We start from the raw sequence: 14,236 nt of genomic DNA, 5'->3' as shown, positions 1-14,236 counted from the left end.
CGAAGGGTGAGCCCTGAGATGGCTGTTTTAAAACATCAGCAAAGGAGAATATTACCTAAGATGTTTTCATTTGCTTGGAGAAACATCTACTCAGTGAAATTTAATAGCTACTAAAGAGTTAGTTTGCTGACTAAACCTTTTTTATATCTATGTAATTATTTGCTGCAGTAGCTAAAAGAATAAAGGTTTGCCTAGCTCAGCTCGCAATAGTGACAGAACATTGAGTCACCAAGCCTTCCCTCCACTTCTGCTCCCCTGCTTTTCTGCTGGGGGGTTTTCTTCCTGTTTTATCACAGCTCAGTGGGTTTGATTTCTCATTATTAGAGTAAGTGAAACCATCTATATTCTGAGGCCGGCTCGCTGAAACTCTTCATGCTCAGTTCTTCTTCTTTGCCCTAATTCATTTCAGGCACGGATGGGGACCAGACAGAAGAGAAAATGTAAGTACAGAATGTTACTTGGTGAATGCTTGGCACGGGAAGATCAGTGCAGGCTCTGTGGAATTTGGGGGCCATGCCAGTCTCAGACTTCACTGAAGCCCAGCACAGGGATCAAGGCCTGCACGCAGTAGGCTCTTAAATACTGGTGCCTGTGGGGCCTCCACCTCTTCCACCCACCCACAGTGCGCACTGCTTAGCTCTTGTTCCTCTGAGAGCTTCCAGGGTGGCTGGGTTCATTGCAGTCCCATCATCAGGTAGAAATTCACAAGGTAAAGTAATGGTTGAAGGAAGGACAAAAGGAAGGGTGCCCAAGAGTCTGGGCTGCACAGCAAAATTGACAAGGTCTCTGTTTTCCCTTTTAATAAATCCATGGCCTGAACAAGAGAGGTAACAGCAGTTATTTAATCCCCGCTAAGTGCATGTTGGCAAGCTAGTTACTTTTGGGGAAGCTGTTTGCCTTGGAAACAGCAATGGAAGTTTAATGTCCAGTTGAATGAACATCTTATGTCCCAGAAACCCCATCAGTCTCACACGGACTGGGACTGGGGCAGTTGGTCATCCCAGCTTTACACACGGTTTGCATTTAATGACATGAATAAGAAGAAGAATGAAGAATGATTATCTCTTTTTTACTAAGAGGAAATCGAAGCTCAGAAGGGGTAAGATATTCATCACAAGTTGCACAGCTAGTAAGTAGGCAGGACTGGCATCCAGGTCTGTCTGGTCTCCTCTGTGCTATAAGCCCTGAGAAGGTGATCACATCCCTGACACGATTCAAGTGCTCAGCCCACAAGTGCCTCTGTGCTAGATGCTCTGCTGGTTCGGATAAAGTGCAAAGATATGAGGGACATGCGGACCCACACACAACACACAACAGACCCCCCACGCAATAGCATGCGATCATGGGATGAGCTCCAGAGGCAGAGGGAAGAAAGCGATCCATGGGGCTTGAGGAGTCAGAAGTGATTTGTTAGAGGTGAGATTTACGGTGTCATTGGATGATAGGGAGAGCACAGAATAGAATCATCCTAAGAGAAAGCCCAGGTGCATTCCAGCCTCAGGAATGTCCTGAGCAAAGGCAGGTGGGTGACAATACCTGTTGACCCTGTGGGGACAGCAAGGACAGCAGCTTGGCTGCAGAGCCAAGGAACAAAGGGACAAAAAGGAGACAAACCGTAAGTGAAGGTAACTTTATATTCCTGAGGTTCCCAGGGTTGGGAGGGGTTGATGCTCATGTCATGAGAATCTGAGAGGTGCAGAGAGAAACATGACACGGTTGCAATGGTGTTAAAAGAGGGATTTCATCGTTCCCTGAGCCCAGGTGTGTTTAACCATGCGGCCCTTTGCTGGGACGCCCGGCTGGCCACCTGGGATCAGTGATTATAGCTATGATCCTTCTTGTCTTGTCTCAATGGCAGGACTAATGATAGTGCACGTTTACTGAGTACTCCACATATACCAGGAACATGTCATAACGAACGTAATACGTGCAGCAACACTTTGAATAAGGTGGTCTTTCTTTACCAGTGTGCTGGCCTACCAAAACAAGCCCAAGTTGACAGCTGTGGTCTGCTTGTCAATGGCAAAATCGTTTCGCCTCTCCAAACAGCATTTCTTATCTGAGGAGTGTATCATATAGCTCCTCCCTTGCCTGTTTCTCGAAGGCTGCCTGAAGATAAATGCTAAGCAATGTAGACACACCTTGTAAGCCACATGATATATAAGGTGGAGTTGCTTTTAAGGGGAGTGACCGAAGAAGGCTGGCCTTGGCCTAGACAAATCAGGGGTCCGATCCATTTCTGTAACCCTTGGCAACCATTAGGACTCCTTTCTGAGTTCCGTGTTTCCATTTGTAAAAAGAGGATGTCAAATTTTTAAGGGGTTGCTAGGAGAATTGGATGAGATACCGTGTATAAATAATAGTAGATACTGCCATTATTATTGTGTCCTTAGGCCCTCTTGGGCACCTCAGAACCTATTTTATATTAATTATGTAAGGAGAGTCTCAGAGTAGAGTGTCCTTAATGATTGTATTAAGAAATTATGAACCACTTAGCAAGTTCTACTGTTCTCCACAATATATTATGGAGACATACAACTGCTAAAGAAAGAAACAGACATTTATGTGATTGAGAAATGCAGTTCTTTTAGGAATTGTGTTTTGATGATAGGTTAATACCTTTTTTCCCTTCTCTTTACCAGGATGAAGATGATGGTATGTTCAGAAAAGCTTTCATATAACTTGTAACTCATTCCTTCATTTTCCTGCTCAAGAATTTACATGGAATTATTTAGTACAGAAGCCCCACAGACATAATTATAACAGATTAGTATTAAGTAAACATAGATCATTTGGTATACTTCATAACTATAATAAAATGGAATTGTCTGGGTTCCCAACGAGAACTGTTACTTTCGTAAGTAACAGTGCAAATGACTTAATATGCAGCAAAATTAAAAATTGCATATATGGTTTGGTAGAAAAATGTCTAATGTTTATGCATTCTAACACAGGAAAGGATCACTAACTGCAGATAAGTGAGATAGCATAAAATTTGGCTTACATAAAACAAAACTTGTGAATCATTTCTAACTTCATATGGTTTCCAACTGACAATTTTCTGCCAAGATAGTGTTTCAAAAATGAAAAAATAAAACAAATGCATATTATAGAGAATGATATAGAATGACAACATTTTAAAGCATTCTAAGGTAGTAAGTCATCTAGAAAAACCGTGAGGTGGGATTCCATTATACCGCTTCATAATTATGTTTGGTCCTTTGGATTTTTCTATCTCCCTGTAGACCACCTGTTGCTAACTGGGGAGCAGCTCTGGAATGTTCTGTGACACCTAGATGCTGACATTCTGTTTTATTTTCCTTTTCCCCCACAGCGCATCAAAGACCTTTGCCTCAGCCCACAATGCTCTCCATGAGCTCCAACACTTTCCCTTCCAGATCCACCAAGCCATCGCCCAAGCACACCCTCCCATCACCTCACATGCCCGGAGCATTCTCTGAAAGGTCTGTGGTAACGTCATTCAGTGCTAACTTAACATCACCCTCAGGTCCGCTGAAAAGAACTAATGACTGGTGGGTTGGGAAAGAAAGAAATGAGCCAGTGGTGGTCAGGCCTGAACACTTTGGGTCTTCAGAAACAAAATCAAGCTGAGCATAAAGACCCACACATGTTAATCCACTGTTATTCTTGGGGTCTCTGTGCTTGGGGTTGGAGGCATATGGAATTGACTACCCCATGGTCACGGAGGCAGAATGGACCATTGGGCAGGGATTCAAGGGAATGTTTTCACTTTGTGAATTAAAACAAACACTCAAGAAACCCAATTAATTTAGGTACTTGGAGTTTATCCAGATTTTGGATGCCAGGACCTAGCTGATGTGCAGATTCACTGCACAGGCTCTGTCCCTAGCAGGCCCACTTTCTCAATAGCAACAGTGTTTCTCAGGGCCCATGATGAGGCTGTCCAGAGGCAGAGGCACTGACAGGAGAAAGACTGGAGCTGTTCCTCCCTAACCAAGCCCAGAGCTGCTCCCTGGTGTCCCCAGAGCCACCAGACTTTTGAGTTTATTCCCTCCTTTATTTTGCGAAGGAAAAAGGGTCCCCACCTTAAATATGGGAGAAAACTTAACCACCAGGAGGACCTCACCATCCCTGCCAGATATCTGGAAAGTTTCTCAAATGTTTTTCATTTTCCATGGGTGCCTCTTGCTCTGATTTTCTGCTATTTCTTCTCATTCTTTTAGCTGGTTTTCTTCCGCCATTTTCCCATTCTGCTTCATCCCACACTGGGCCAAGCCCTGTCCTTCCTTCTGCTGAATACTACTCAGTGACATCGCTGAGTGGCGCTGACTTTTACAGGTTTGGACTAGTGGGCGGGGAATGACTTCTCTGCACAGAGCAGGAAGCATTTTGGAGCCCCCACCGGTGTCTCTCCCCATCCAGACCCTGAAGATGCTGCTACAGTGCCACCTGGCCTCCCTGGGTGTTTCACCCAGCCACCTGCCCTTCAGGCCCTGGAATCCACTGTTCCCAAACCACACGCTCATTCACGTATCTTCCTAACCAAAAGAGAAGTCCTCTCCCCAGAGGATGTCTGCCTTTCTCCAAACTCAAAAGCCTTACGCTGCAGCCAACCTTTAAAACAACCTTCCAGTACCCTTTACAGGTTATATTGTCTCAGCTTGCAGCATCTGTTAGAATTTGGGACAGCAGTGACATGTGCCCCAACAGCCCCTCCTCTTTGCTCAGCTGTTGCAGCATCAGGGAGGGCTGGCAGTAGTCAAGGATGAAGCAGCATTCTCCGCGCGTTTCCCTAGCCCAGCCTCCCCATCGGCCCCTTCAACCCAGCCCAACTCAACTCAGTTCTTTTCTGTCTCCGCAGTAACACTGGCTTTCCACAGAGTGCCTCCCTGCCGCCATACTTCTCACAAGGTTTGTACTCTGGGCTCTAGTGACCTACTCCAGGCAACATGCCTCCAAGACTGGATTCTAACCTGTCCCAAAGCCTTGTGGCAAAGGTTTGGTTATTTCCTAAAAACCAGACAATCTGCTTTCTCACTCAGTACTTGATTCAGTTTCTGTGGTGTGCTAAGGGGTACTGGAATGCTAGGATGTTACATATGTGTGCGTGTGTGCACGTGCAGGTGCGCGCGCACACACACACACACACACACACAGTCCACTTCAGAAAGGCAGCTTGGCCTTGATCTTCCCACAGAGAGCTTTTCCTCCCTGCTATTTTTAGATGGTGCTCAGGGTAGTGCTTGACTTTCTCTGTAGCGTTAGGTTTCTATGATCCACCCTTGAGTTGTGTTGAAGAATATGATTAAAACAGACTAAAAGAACACAACACCCCAAGATTCTGACTCAGTAAGTCTGGATGAGGACCTGCATTTTTAATAATACCTTCTCTGGTGTCCATGACAAGTATCTGCTGAGAGTGCTCTCAAACTTTAATGTGAATACAGATGACTTGAGAATTAAATTAAAATTCAGATTCTAATTCAGTGGATCTGGGGTGGGGTATGAGATTCTGCATTTCTAGCAAGTTCTCATATGATGCTGATACTACTGATCCACGGACCACTCTGAGCAGCAGCAAAGGCCTACAAAGTAGGACTAGACTGTGCTTACTTTTTAGCCTTAGAGACTTGTAACTGACTGGCACATACTAGGCACTTTTAAAAATGTCTGTTGAATGACTGAGTGTCAAATGACTGTGGAAAGTTACCCAACTCTAGTAAATAGATTTTCATCATGCCAGGAAGCTTGCATAGTGTTGCCAGATTTTCTGATTATTTTTTTCAAGAAATACTGTAAGTGTGGCCTTTAATATGAAATTACCTGATTTTTAAAGGTTGACTTAAAATTTTTAAAAAATTAATGTTTATCTTTGAAAGAGAGAGAGAAAAGAGAGACAGAGACAGAGAGAAGAGAGAGAGAGAAGGAGGGAGAGAGGGACAGAGAGAGATGGAGACACAGGTCCAAAGCAGGCTCCAGGCTCCAAGCTGTCAGCACTGAGCCTGACACGGGGCCCAAGCTCACAAACTGTGAGATCATGACTGGAGCTGAAGTCTGACCTTTAACTGACTGACCCACCCAGGTGCCCCCATAAAGGCACACTTAGTGAGGAACAACCCCACCCCCACCTTTTTGGTCATAGTACACATACAAGAACACAGCATGTGCTATAAATAGAAAAGTATATTAGTACTTGAAGTATAGCTCATGAGTAAAGATTATTTTTAGGAGCACCTCTATTACATTCAGTTGAATATCCCATATATGCGTGAAATCCTTTTGTTGACATCAATGAAATCCATTATGTTTTTAATGTTTCCTAAGCATTTGAGAGTATAGTGAATACTGAGTGGTTTCTGCCATTGCCCTCACATCCCTCAATTTCCCACAGTGTCCACAACTCACTGTTTCGTGAACCCACATTGTGTTACCTGCCTGGCATCTAAGCTTCAGACATTTATAGTGGTGTCTCTCAAAGTATGTTCCACACACACTCAGTTTTATGGGTTGATGTTGGGGGTTATTAAAAAATAATATAATAATATAATTCGGGGAGGGAATGCTTACCTTAATCAAAATTGATCCTTTTCCCCCTAAGACCACTAGGATATCTGGTCCTCAGTCTTCTCCATTGGTTGCCCCAATGTTAGGAACATAAAGAATGGTGTGTATATTATCCAAAAACCCACTCCAGCTCCTTTGAAGATCTCAATAGTAAGGGCAGTGTGTGGATGCAGTAAAAAGTAGTATATTTTCTGCTGCATACATATATGATTTTATGGTGCTGACCTGTAAATGCAGAAGCAGAAAGAGAATAATTCCATGCAGCATAGGCCTTGGTTATGTCCATAAACTATATAGCTAGGTTTCATTCATTCAATACACTGTATAAAAGCCCCTGCCATGTTGGACCACAAAGGTGGTGACAGGGAAAATCTGTTTAGGCCGTGGGAGTCTTAAGAAGGAGGATCAACAGTTCAGGGCAGTCTGATCTGCTTATTTAGAAGCAGGCAATGAACACCATGGTAAACAATTGTGCCAGCAGGGCTCAGGAGACTTCAGCCCTTCCTAGGTAATTCTCCTCACTTGGCAACCTGGGCAGGCATATTGTGGATGGCAGAACCCTGCCGCAGAACCGTGTGGAGTGCTTGTTAAGTGCAGATTGGGTGATTCAAATTCTCCCTGAGATTCTTACTTATGCCCAATAATGTTTGGGAATCATGGGTTCAAGTCTTGACTCTGCTGCTAGGAGCACATGATTCATTCAGACTCTGAGCCTCTGTTTCCTCATACTCAAAAAGAAGAGAATACCCATCTTGCAGTGTTGCTGTGAGGACTAAAGAAAGGGTACACGGGTGCCTTACTCAAGGCCTGGGCAGCGTAGTGCTGAATAAATATTTGTTGAATAAATGAATGAAATGACACATGAATAATTCAGAGAACATTCAGCTTACAGAATTTTTTAGTTCTTAACAGCTGTCCTGGCATATAGAAAACAGTCTTGGCAATTACAACACAATCAAACCTTTCCTGAGATTAGGAAACACATCCTCTGAAAATTTCAGGGAACCGTAAACAAGAAAATACCACGTTAGGTAAGGTGAGACATGAATGCTGGGTAATTTATAGGTGCCTAACAAAGACTTCCTCATTGACCAGGTAGTTGGTAGGGTCTTCTGTGAGAGCTGAACACTTCTACCTCTTTAGAAAATTCAGTAAAGAAAAGTAGGTAGCAAAGTCTGGTTCTAGAAGCTGACAATATTTTCAAGGTAATTTCACTTTGTCTTGGGTAACTTACATTTCCTTTTGTGTAAAACAATGAGAACATAATTATCTTTATTACTGCATTGTCACCCTATCAGTGGTTGGAAACCCCTTCTGGGTGTGCTGGAGTCGGAAAAATTGGTCTCTTAAATATTATGTTTGACGATCACATCAAATTACGGTGACTTTTTCATTAATGGACTAGTTATTTTATATGATGTAACATGCCCATTTAAGAAATCACTCATGTTGATGAGACTGTTCTCAAAATCTCACTGGCATGGCTACAGAACAGTGCCTGCCTGCACAGCCAACAGCCCTTGTCTTTCTGAACAAGTGACAATTATTTCTGAAGCTATGGCTTCTTCAAATGTTAATTGCTGGGAACAATTGCAAGGGCATTTTAGGGGGGAAATGTATGACAGAAAATGAAAAATAGCATACAGCAAACTAACTTTCAAAATGCTATGTACTTTTGAAGGCCTGAGCAACAGACCGCCTCCCAGAGCTGAAGGCAGAAACTTCTCCTTACCAGTTCCAAACAAACCTCGACCACTGTCTCCTGGGGAAGAAGAGGTAATAAAGCACATGTTTTTATGTTATTTTATTTTTTTCCCCAGCAAGTAACCAAAGCTCCCATTGCATACTCCTTTGTATTTTTATTGTTACTTTAAATTACCTTTAATTTTTTTTTAGCGAAAAAAATTTAAAGGGGAGGGTCCAGATAAAAATTATGTTCTTTTTCCTTGGTATTTTTCCAGACTCTTCCAACAGCAAATGTATGTTTTGTATTAATGAGAAAAATAATTCTATTCTTCATTTGTCTTCTAGCTTATGACCTTGAATAAATCACTTAACTGCTCATTAACCCCAATTTTTTATTAAATATATTCTACTAAACTGAAGAAATTATAACATCTCTATCTTTCCTGATTAAAGGTTCCATTATATACAGAATGCTTATTCACAACTACCTGGCAACCATGATAAAAAGCAGTTCAATCAAAATATCTTCTAGTTAGCCCCACCTAAGTGATTCTATATTCAAATTAAGAAAGCAAATGTTTCAAAGCTCATGGAACTGAGGTGATGATTTATGAAAATGATTACTTGGAGGCTTTTCTTTTCGCTTACACATATAACTGCAAAATTTATTCAGTTTTTAAAAATTTACATTTTCAGAACTCATTAAATGAAGAGTGGTACGTTTCTTATATTACCCGACCAGAGGCAGAAGCTGCTCTTAGAAAGATAAACCAGGTACTGTGCCAAAGTTTATTTTTAAGTAGTTATAAATATTAATGGAAGGAAAAAAGGGAGCTGGCTTTTATTGAGTGTCAGTTATGGGCTAGGAATTCTGCTAGGTGATATTCATGCTGTTATACCAAGGGGACCCATTAGTGGCAGCTTTACACCTACCAGCATCCATAGCAATGATTCCTAGGATCTGGGAAAAATCTAAATTATGGCAGTCATTCAGTTGGCAGAATCCAAGGAGCTTTTATTAACAAAAAAGGTCTTGTCACAGGAAGCATACCTTATCAAAAGGAGGCTCTTTCCCCCAAACTCCTAACATCTTACTGTTACCATCTTCATTTTTAATACACAACTGCCATCCACATTGATGTGAAGGGATCCATTGTGGAGAGAGGCAGCAGCAAGTTTCTGCCCTTTCCCTGGACATTTCTAGCGGTCCTTAGGTTTCCTGTGGTCTGGTACTGAACCTTAACCTTAAATCTATGTATCAGAGAAAGAAGAGCAAAGATCCTTCATCTCTCACATCTTGAGTCTGTAAGAATAATTTGCAATATTTGCTGCATATTTAAATCACTTGGGAAACTTTAAAAATCCTGATTCTTGGATTTCACTTGGAGAGTGAAGGATTTATTTAGTCCTGTGTTTTGTGTGGGTTCTGAGAGTCTTCAAAACTCAAATTCTAGGCTGTGAATCACTGGTCCACAGGTATATTTGTTGAACAGAAGATATTCTGAATGGAATTTACTCAACTGGAATAAAAACAAAGAAAAGACATTGTTGCAGATTGACGGCTATTTAAAGCCTTTATCATTTTCAATACACAAAGGGGGTAGTTATTTAAATGCTGCCTTACCAATTAATCCTATTTTAATATTAGATTTTTACAGTATTAGTATTATGTAGCAATAATTTATGGAATGACATTTTAAAGTACAGGACAAATCCCACTATTTCAGTAAACAGAAAAAAAGGTGGTAAGAACACAAGACAGTCCACATTTGTTTATGTTCAGGTACTTACTGATGTACATTTTATGTGAAGATCATGAGGTTTTAAAATTGGTGAATGTCATAGGCATTTGGGTATTTCCTGACTTTGGCTGTGGAAATAAGGGTTAGGGAATTAGCTCCCAGGAGTAGGAAGATAAATCTTCAGTTAACCAATAAAGTCCTTATTTTGTCTGGCCCTGTATCCACTCAACGACTTGTAATTTGTTTTATAACTGAAAAAAAAGGGACTTTTGCTGCCTCTTGACAATCAAGAAATCCATGACACATGGGACTGTAATGGTTCAGGGCGCTACATGTTCACTGACTTGTCAACTGGGAAGTTTCCAGATCTCTCGAGGCTTGTCTACTGCTCTGACAGGCAACAGAAGTATTGCCATTTATTGCTCGCATAATAATAAGAATTTATTATTTTAGGATGGCACTTTTCTCGTTAGAGACAGCTCTAAAAAAACAATAACCAATCCATACGTCCTCATGGTGTTGTATAAAGATAAAGTTTACAACATCCAGATCCGTTATCAAGAGGAAAGCCAAGTCTACTTGTTGGGAACAGGACTCCGAGGTAAAGAGGTAAGGAACTCTAGTTGCAAAATGTACCCAAATCCTTTGTTTATGCCATTCTGCATACCTACCTATATGGAAGCTTGCTGTAACATTCTTTGGGGGCCATACTGTCTGGCAACTTTAGAGTTAAATCACATTGGTGAAGTCCTTCCTTTACTGGAAGGAAATAAAGTGACAATAGCTACCTCTGCCATGGGGTCTTTCTTGTATCTTCTCTTCCAACTAGTCTAAAATCACATGTATAACTTTTAAATTAAAAAAATTAACATTTAAATTGAAAAATATACAGTTAGACGGTATCAAAGATAAGCCCTTTCTTTCATTCACCTATGTAACATAATTTTAACATTAAGATTGCAGCGTTATTTACAAGGCTGTATTTTAAAACTGACATCTGGTGGCCAACAGACACATGAAATGATGCTCAGCATCCCTCCTCATCAGGGAAAAACAAATCAAAACCACACTGAGATACCACCTCATGCCAGTCAGAGTGGCTAAAATGAGCAAATCAGAGAACTCTAGATGCTGGCGAGGATGTGGAGAAACAGGCACCCTTCTACACTGTTGGTGGGAATGTAAACTGGTACAGCCCCTCTGGAAAACAGTGTGGAGGTTCCTCAGGAAACTAACAATAGAACTCCCCTATGACCCAGCAATAGCACTGCTAGGAATTTACCCAAGGGATACAGAAATGCTGATGCATAGGAGCACATGTACCCCAATGTTCATAGCAGCACTCTCCACAATAGCTAAAACATGGAAAGAGCCTAAGTGTCCATCAACAGATGAATGGATCAAGATGTGGTTTATCTATACCATGGAATACTACATGGCAATGAGAAAGAATGAAATCTGGCCATGTGTAGCAACATGGATGGACCTTGAGGGTGTTATGCTGAGCGAAAGAAGTCAGGCAGAGAAGGACAAATATCATATGTTTGCACGTATAGGAGGATTAGGAGGAACTTGACGGAGGAACAAGGGGGAGAAAAAGGGCGGAAATGGTGGGGGAAAGGGAGAGAGGCAAACCATGAGAGACTCTTGAATGCTGAAAAAACTGGGGACGGGTGGTGGGGGGGGGTGGGGGGGATGGGCATGGAGGAGGACACTTGTGGGGATGAGCACTGAGTGTTATGTGGAAACTAATTTGACAATAAACTATTTGTTAAAAAAAAACTGACATCTGGAAAAGTGTAAAAAAAATAGAATTCTTGTTGTGATTATTTAAATACTTGAGTCATTTCTCACTTAAGAGAAATTTTCCTCTCTTTGGTCAATGTTTATGCTAATTACTTTTTGGATGGTAATCTAAAAAACTGCTTTTGCAAAGGAAACTCACAGCTGAACTTAAGCCCCAAACACAGTCTTTAAGTTCAAAGGTCCAGGACGTAGATCAGTTGACTCAAACATTTCCAGAATGAAAAAGAGCTAACCCTTAGACTCCACTCCAAATATTTTTAAGTTGTGCATGTAAATGAGTAGGAAAAAACACATGATTCCTGTCCAATGTTTCAATCACTGGTTCAATGTGGCTAGGGTTGCTTGGTGCTATAGTAGCAGAGAGCTGTCTGCTCTCCAGAATTTCTGTTCGTCTGGTGTGAAACCAGAAGTACAAAGCACAGGCTGCAGCCCTGGTGGGGGGCATCCAGTAGAGTGGTCTTGGAGCAAGTACATAATCCTGTGTGGGACCCTATGTGATTCTGACCCACATCTAGAAGGCTGGATGGGTTTTACTCCAGTCTGGCCATCAGGGATAAGGTGATGAAGGCGATGGGTACAAAGACTTGGCTGCAGAGCCCTTGTGGGTGTGGATATGACAGTGAGGAGAACAGAGAGATCATGAAGGAACCACTGTGCAATGCTACAGGTATCACCTCCAGACACCAGGACACTGTCCGACCTCCTGATTCCTTATAGCTCCTCACGCTCTTAGTGATGAAGAGTGAAGTAGGAATACAGAAACCGAAATCAAAAACACAAGCAGAGCAATTCTAAGGCAAAGGTTTCATAGACCTCCTATATATTTATGACCCCTATGAAGTTAAAATATATATACACATACATATATTTACATTGTCTTTTATCCATAATTTGTTGGATGTTGAAAAATTATTTTTTCAAAGTTCTATAGACAAATCATGAAGGTATTTGCTGAATTTTATGTATATTTTCTTGCTATCCTCATAACTTGAAGAGGTAGAATCTTATGCAGATAAAAAATACTAAGAGTGAAATTCACATGCTTGGCTTCTCCACTCATTCTAATGTTGATTTATCTCCTTATTTTGAATTTATAGGACTTCTTGTCTGTGTCAGATATCATCGAGTACTTCAGGAAAATGCCACTTTTGCTCATCGATGGGAAAAACCGAGGCTCCAGATACCAGTGCACATTAACACATTCTGCAGGTTATCCCTAGCAAGTTAGCCAAGCCCACGAACCTGCCTTCTGGTTCTGCTGCCAGCATGGGACGCTCAGTCAACCTTGCTGAAAGGACAAACACTTAAGACTGAATCGAACCCCTCAAATTGAACACAGGGTTTTAACCTTTCGCATAAAAAAGTGTTTGAAATGAAGACTGTCAAATATCTCCTAATTTATTTATTCTTCTTCAATGTTTGTAAAATGCATGATGTTCACACTTGAAGTCTAGCAGTGCACTGTAATAATTCATTTTTAAAAATGTGTACTTTGGGATTGCCATTTCAAAGTACAGTAGTTTACATGGTGACAGAAATAATTTGGGGCAAGTTTGAAAACACTCAAACAGTAATAGTTTTTGGTATCGCATAAAACTGATTTTTTTTTTATAGCCAAACCTTTGTTAGTCAGAGGCAATCATCGGTGTTATATATATAATTTGAAAATTTCTAAAATTCACTTTCTCGGCAGCAATAATTTAAGAGGCTTCAAACTATTTCATCCTTTCTTATTTGGTGTCTTTTGCTGGGGGGATTTTTGTGTACTTTTTTATGAAAAGATAAATGCATGATGGGATAACTTCCTAGGATTAAAATGAATTTACCTTTTGCTTTACTTCTGTGTTCCTAAAACTATTGACTTTTTTAGGCCCTACTATTGCATTTTAGTTTTAAAGCAAATTTAAGCTACAAACACCAGAAGAAATCATTTTAAATTTAGAGATGAGGCTTTGGTGTCAATAGATCTGATGTAAGTTCATCATGTACTGACACCCAACATCTCACCAGCCCTGCACCTCCCACAACTCCAAAAGCATTCTCAAGTGATGTGGATTTTACTAAAGTCTTACTGCAAAGAGGAAAGAGCAATGCATATACACAGAAAAATGTGATCAGACTTTCCTATTAGAGGCCTTTCTTCTATCTCTTTTATCCCCTGACAACTCTACCATAAAGGCCTTCTCATCATCCTTCCTAAAAATCCTTTGAAGCAATTCAGCCCTTTGCTTCAGCTTACGTATCTCACTTAACAGACAGTAGTAGGTGTTCAGCACAACACAAACCAGGCACGTGGTTGTTCTTCAAGTTTTCCCCTTTGGGGCCTTGGTTATTATTCCACAACTTTTATTAACAACAAAAATTCTTGGCTTCTCTGCTTAATCTACAAATTTTCGAGTGGCAAAAAGTATCTTGCATGTTTATTTTCATAAGCTAAAATAGAATATAAGAAGGGG

At 41.1% G+C, this 14,236-nt stretch overlaps 1 protein-coding gene across 2 annotated transcripts in view; it reads left to right on the top strand.

Annotated features, from left to right (window-relative positions):
- Window positions 1-13,617, top strand: part of LCP2 (lymphocyte cytosolic protein 2) — a 44,774-nt gene extending 31,157 nt beyond the window's left edge. For both annotated transcript variants that reach the window (XM_039235728.1, XM_039235726.1), the window contains 8 exons: window positions 410-440; window positions 2,643-2,655; window positions 3,335-3,464; window positions 4,844-4,893; window positions 8,228-8,322; window positions 8,929-9,006; window positions 10,428-10,583; window positions 12,878-13,617. In XM_039235728.1, coding sequence (XP_039091659.1) covers window positions 410-440; window positions 2,643-2,655; window positions 3,335-3,464; window positions 4,844-4,893; window positions 8,228-8,322; window positions 8,929-9,006; window positions 10,428-10,583; window positions 12,878-13,000 — 676 coding nt within the window. In that variant the 3' untranslated portion in view covers window positions 13,001-13,617. The remainder of the gene's footprint in view (window positions 1-409; window positions 441-2,642; window positions 2,656-3,334; window positions 3,465-4,843; window positions 4,894-8,227; window positions 8,323-8,928; window positions 9,007-10,427; window positions 10,584-12,877) is intronic.
- The last annotated feature ends 619 nt before the right edge of the window (window positions 13,618-14,236 follow it).

Source organism: Hyaena hyaena, unplaced genomic scaffold (assembly GCF_003009895.1).
Source record: "Hyaena hyaena isolate Hyena2069 unplaced genomic scaffold, ASM300989v1 scaffold_102, whole genome shotgun sequence".
NCBI lineage: Eukaryota > Metazoa > Chordata > Mammalia > Carnivora > Hyaenidae > Hyaena > Hyaena hyaena.
Note: the sequence above shows the minus strand (reverse complement) of the source record. Positions and strands in the feature narration are given on the sequence as shown.